General features: G+C 38.6%; 1 protein-coding gene across 2 annotated transcripts in view; it reads left to right on the forward strand.

The window, feature by feature from the left end:
- Positions 1–5,446, forward strand: part of LOC107096732 (neuroplastin-like) — a 39,106-nt gene that overhangs the window by 22,755 nt on the left and 10,905 nt on the right. For both annotated transcript variants that reach the window (XM_015393510.1, XM_015393511.1), the window contains exon 5: positions 395–668. In XM_015393510.1, the coding sequence (XP_015248996.1) occupies positions 395–668 (274 nt within the window). The remainder of the gene's footprint in view (positions 1–394; positions 669–5,446) is intronic.

A 5,446-nucleotide genomic window follows, 5' to 3' on the forward strand; every position in this document is an offset into this window, starting at 1 on the left:
AGCCTGGCTTGTGGTTGTGTTTTCGTCGTCACTCTGTTAGTACGTCATATGCTTCGTTGATCTGATTGGTTTATTTGGCCCGTCTATCACCAACATGGACCAATCAGCTAACCAGTATTTTCGCCCCTTCCCAAAATTAGTTCAACGGAAGGTTTCCAGATGGATATGCGGAGCAAATCCATCTGGCGGAGTCAGGTTACTAATACTCCATCGTATTTATAAGAGTCCTCTTAATGTGGAAATCTTTTATCCCCATTGATTGCATTCAGTGTTTATATCTTCCTACTAAATAAAAAGCAGTTTATTCATATTTAGTAGATTTTATAGAAAATAGCTTTCAGTGCGGCTAAAGCCTCAGGAATTTGTAACAGATTTGTTTTCTTCCCCTTGGCAGGAAATTGACAACTCATCCGGACGCTTCTTCATCAACAGCAAAGACAACTACACCGAGCTGCACATCGCCACCCTGGACATTAACCTGGACCCCGGCGAGTACATGTGCAATGCCTCCAACATTATTGGCAACAACAGTGAGACGTCTGTGCTGAGGGTGCGCAGCCTCTTGGCACCGTTGTGGCCTCTGCTGGGCGTTTTGGCTGAGATCATCATCCTGGTTATCATAATCGTTGTGTACGAGAAGCGCAAGAAGCCAGAAGATTTACAAGACGGTAAGTCAGCAGCTGTGATGCTTAAGTGTTTAGTCTGCATTTCAAGTGTATTTTGGAGGGTAACACTCTTTTTGCTCTTGTTAAATTTTAAACCCTTTTGTGTTATTCTCACTTTTTCCTATTTAGATTCCCTCCCACATAAGAAGGCAAGGCTCTCCTGAATGGTTTTGTTTTTGTAGTCATCTGCCTGAAACATTTCAGGAGTCACTTAACAATGTTCTGCACTTGCTGTCAATAATTCAGTCAGGTCAGGAAGACCCAATGAAGACAGTGTTGCAGAAGGCTGCAGCATGTCAGAACAGCTTCATCTATTTAATATTAATGGGCAAGCTGATCCTGCAGCCCTGCAGGTGTTTACTTTTTCAATTATTAATTTCTTTCCAGGGAAATTGTAGTTTTCTTTTTAAGCTTGTATAAACATGACCAGGACCCTGATGATCGTTGCAAAAACAATAGTAAAAAATTCTTAAAATGAGTGTTTTTACCCTTAATGTTAGTTGGTAAATAAGATGATTTGCCAGTGGAATCACAATTTTTGTTCTTAAAATAAAATAATTAGATATTATGCACTTGATATAAGACAATGTAAATGTTTTTTTCTTATTTTAAATGTAAATAATCTTGTTCCATTGGCAGAGTGTCTCACATACCTTCTCAATTCAAGAAAAAAATGCACTTATTTTAAGAAAAAATTTATTATCTAGATTAACATTTTTTGCAGTGGATGCTCACTCAATGGTGCCAACCTGTGACTCGCTGATATCAATAGCTTCTTTGTTATCGTTGTTTGAGGAACATTATAAATGCAACATGCAGTGAATTAATGCAGTGTCTCATCACTGCACAGAAACAAAACCTATTTAAGGCTAATGATAACAAACGCATAGCTGCGCAAGTTTTAAAAGGATTTCCACACTGACCTTTTTTGTTGTTTGTTTTCCAGGTCTGGTAAAGTATGTCAGAAGGAAAATGTTCTTTGAAGAAAGATTTAAGCTACCAGAGCATTACATGCCCATTAGCCCATCTGCGGCAGCCAGGGCTAACGTTAGCCCGTTTGCAGCAGCCAGGGCTAACATTAGTCCGACTACAGCAGCCAGGGCTAACGTTAGCCCATCTGCCAAACCTGGGGCTAATGGGGGCTGCCGCAGCTAGGGCTAACGTTAGTCCATTTGCAGCAGCCAAGGCTAACGTTAGCCCATCTGCGGCAGGCCAGGGCTAACATTAGCTCGTCTGCAGCGGCCAGGGCTAATCTTAGCCCACCTGCGGCGGCCAGGGCTAATGTTAGCCCATCTGCGGTGGCCAGGGTTAATGTTAGCCCGTCTGTGGCAGCCAGGGCTATTGTTAGCCCGTCTGCCTAAGCCGGGGCTAACGGGGCTGCCGCAGCCAGGGCTAATCTTAGCCCATCTACGGCAGCCAGAGCTAATCTTAGCCCATCTACGGCAGCCAGGGCTAATCTTAGCCCATCTATGGCGGCCAGGGCTAATGTTAGCCCGTCTGCGGTGGCCAGGGTTAACGTTAGCCCGTCTGTGGCGGCCAGGGCTATTGTTAGCCCGTCTGTGGCGGCCCACGCTAACGTTAGCCCGTCTGCGGCGTCCGGGGCTAACGTTAGCCCATCTGTGGCAGCCGGGGTTAACGTTAGCCCGTCTGCGGCGGCCGGGGCTAACGTTGGCAAAATGTTCATTTGATTTGTGTTTATCTGACTGTGTTCATCCTTATTCCCCCACTAAATGCAAAAAGTCTGAATTTATTATTATCTAAAGACTATTAATAACAGGAGGTGAAAAGCAGCTCCATGCGAGCTGAGCGTGTGGTGATGTCATCAGTACGCCTCTGTTCCAGTTGAGCCATATTTACACTTCATGCTCCCGTTCTCACCAAATCCACACTTTTCTGGGTTCTTCTCAAGAACACACTTGGCGAGAACACGAGTCCGTACTCGCGTTCTTGCGAATTGAGAAACGGCCAACAATTCGCTCTCCAACTATACACCTGTAACGGTCACCACTACTCTGCGAAGATTCTTATTTCAACCGTTGCGTATATTAGCTGCGACGTATGAATCAAGATGCTATGATCGAAAAGATTTGATTGACAGATGACCGTTGATATATGATTGGCCGAATTTAGGTGTTCAGGCTGACGTAGAACTAACTGGCCTGCAGAAGATTACAAAAAAAAAATTGATTTTAAGATGGGATTTTTATTTTTTTTTTTCTAACTTTTGGGACAATCTGGTCTGATAAAGAGAACATTTATATACATGTTTAAGCCAGAATGATTTGACATTTAAATATGATTTCCCTACGACTTTAAACACATAAATATACAATGAGCTATTTTTTTAACAGAATGTCAAACTCTGCTAGAAATTAAACACCAAAGAATGAAGATTACTGCTGAGTATAAAAGTCTTGATAGTCTCAGAGTTTTAGTTTAGATCTATGATCATCTAACAGGAACTGTTGCGTTACCCGAGTGCTCTTAGTGTAGGGAAGTAAACTTTAAAATCATACCTGAATTAAACAGGAAGCCAATGGAGAGTCAGAGGTGGAGACATGGGTTTGGGTTTTAGTACCAGGCTGGATTCTGGGCAGTTTGAAACTGAAGCACGGATAATCGTTCTAACACAACATAATAAGCATTACACTAATCCAACTGAGAGATTATAAAAGCATGAATCACTTCTTAAAGGTCTTTGGCCCAGAGGTATATTTTCCCCTTGGTTTAACTAATTTTAGTTGGAGAAATATTTATTTCACAACTATTTTGCATGTCCTAAAAAAGTTTAAAAACAATCCACTGTACTTTGTTTCCAAGGTCGAAGACGTTTCGCTTCCCATCCAGGAAAGTTTTTGAATTGTAAAAGTCAGAAATATCGTTGAGTTTGAAGCTTTATAAAGTGGACCAAGAACAAAGCCTCATTATGGCTTAGAAAACATGCAAGTTGAACCTGAAGAACGGGTCCGTCCGATTCAATTTGCATGTTTCTCTTGCATGTATGTCTGTTTAGGGAAAGGAGCAAGGAAAACGATGATGATGATGATGATGATGATGATGATGATGATGATGATGATGACAGATATAGTGTAACTTCTGCTTTCACAGGAACTTGATGTATTTAATTGCAGAACTGATCACTTATGTTTACTGTATGCTGTTCCTCCTTTTATGTCTCGTTCTAATAAGAATATCTATGTCGTCAACGGTACTGTTTTCAGTTCCTCAAACTTTCAGGATATAATTCCCCCCAATAGCTACTTTATTTTACTTTGACAATTATGACAACTTTATAAAAATAAAAGCATTGAAAGGGATGCAGGAGCATGAACGGCATGGGCAGTTCTAGACAGGAGCTAACGGGGGCCAGTGCCCCTATGGATCATGTCATGGCCGCCGTACCGAAGACAAAATACTAAAAGAAATTCTAAGGAGGATCTGCGCTGGAACAGAGATGGTTACTGATAGGTCCTTTGGATCTATTTCACTTTCTTTTTTATTTTTATTCTGTTTTACTAATTATTTTAAAACAATAAGGTAATAGTGTAAAGATGTTTTGAGATAGGAGCCAAGTTTACATCTTCTAAACATTTTCTCAAAACAATTTTTACAGCTGAATTTATCAGTTTTTCTTGATTTCTAATTCAGATTTTTTTTAGAAAATGGTAATTTTAGATAAAATTTAGTGAAAAATATGCAAAATTCCTAAATTATGAATGTATGTTGACCTAATATTCCGAATAATAGCTTTATTTGATCCTTTAGATATTCATATAGCTACAATTTTTGGAGTTTCTTTTTTTGCTGTGCTAAGGAATTTATGTTTTCATTTTAACAATAACCCAAATTAACATTTTCAAGCAAAAAATAAATATTTTCAGTTAGAAGACATATAATTTTAATTAAACCTAATTGAATGGAAATTTCACTTCATATCAGCTCTTAATGTATTTGAATCTGTTGCCCTTTTTTTTTTTTTTTTGCTTCATGCTTTTCTGTGCCCCCATGAAAACATGCTGAGGTACCCAATCACATCCAGTTGATGTAAAATGCCAGTGATCTCCTGCTGATTCTTAAATAACACACTCACCTGCCCTGCAGGTGTGCAGAAATAAGTGGGGAAGGGGCAGCAATTAAAAAAATTCTGCCACATTGAACCTCTTTTTGTTTTGTTTTCCCCCCTTTTCAAGTATCTAGACACGGTATGTGAAACTTATTTTTGCATCTGGCCATTTCACAATTCTCAAGTCTCTACTTTATGATATGATTTACATTTTTATAAGATATAAATGTGGCGTCTGACAGATTCAGCCTTTGTGTTTAACACATGTGCTGTAGTATCACTTTTTTAAACTGATACTTTGATTCCTTGAATGAGCTACAAAAAAACTCTTCGATCACAAAGTGTGCTTTAAATAATCTACAATAAATGAAGGATTCAGGCCGGATTAGGAGTTCAATGTAAAATAGATTTAGACGTAATTAAATAGCTCCTGATACTTAAAAAAAAAACTGTGAAATAGCCCTTTATCCAACCGGTGAATCTCAAATATATTTTTTTTCCGAATGTAAAATGTAAAATTTAAATAAAGAAAAATTTGAAATGGGGCTGAAACTAACGGTTATTTTGCAAATTAATTAATCTGTTGATTTTTCTGATTAATCAATTAATGATAGGATAGGAAAAGGTTAAAAAAAAGATGTTTTACTAAATTAAACCAGGTGAAACTAACTTTTCCACTTGAGGAAGTTATTTAAAAAAAAAAAAAAAAAAAAAAAAA

This window comes from Cyprinodon variegatus, unplaced genomic scaffold, assembly GCF_000732505.1.
Source record: "Cyprinodon variegatus isolate N-32 unplaced genomic scaffold, C_variegatus-1.0 Scaffold645, whole genome shotgun sequence".
NCBI classification, from domain to species: Eukaryota; Metazoa; Chordata; class Actinopteri; order Cyprinodontiformes; family Cyprinodontidae; genus Cyprinodon; species Cyprinodon variegatus.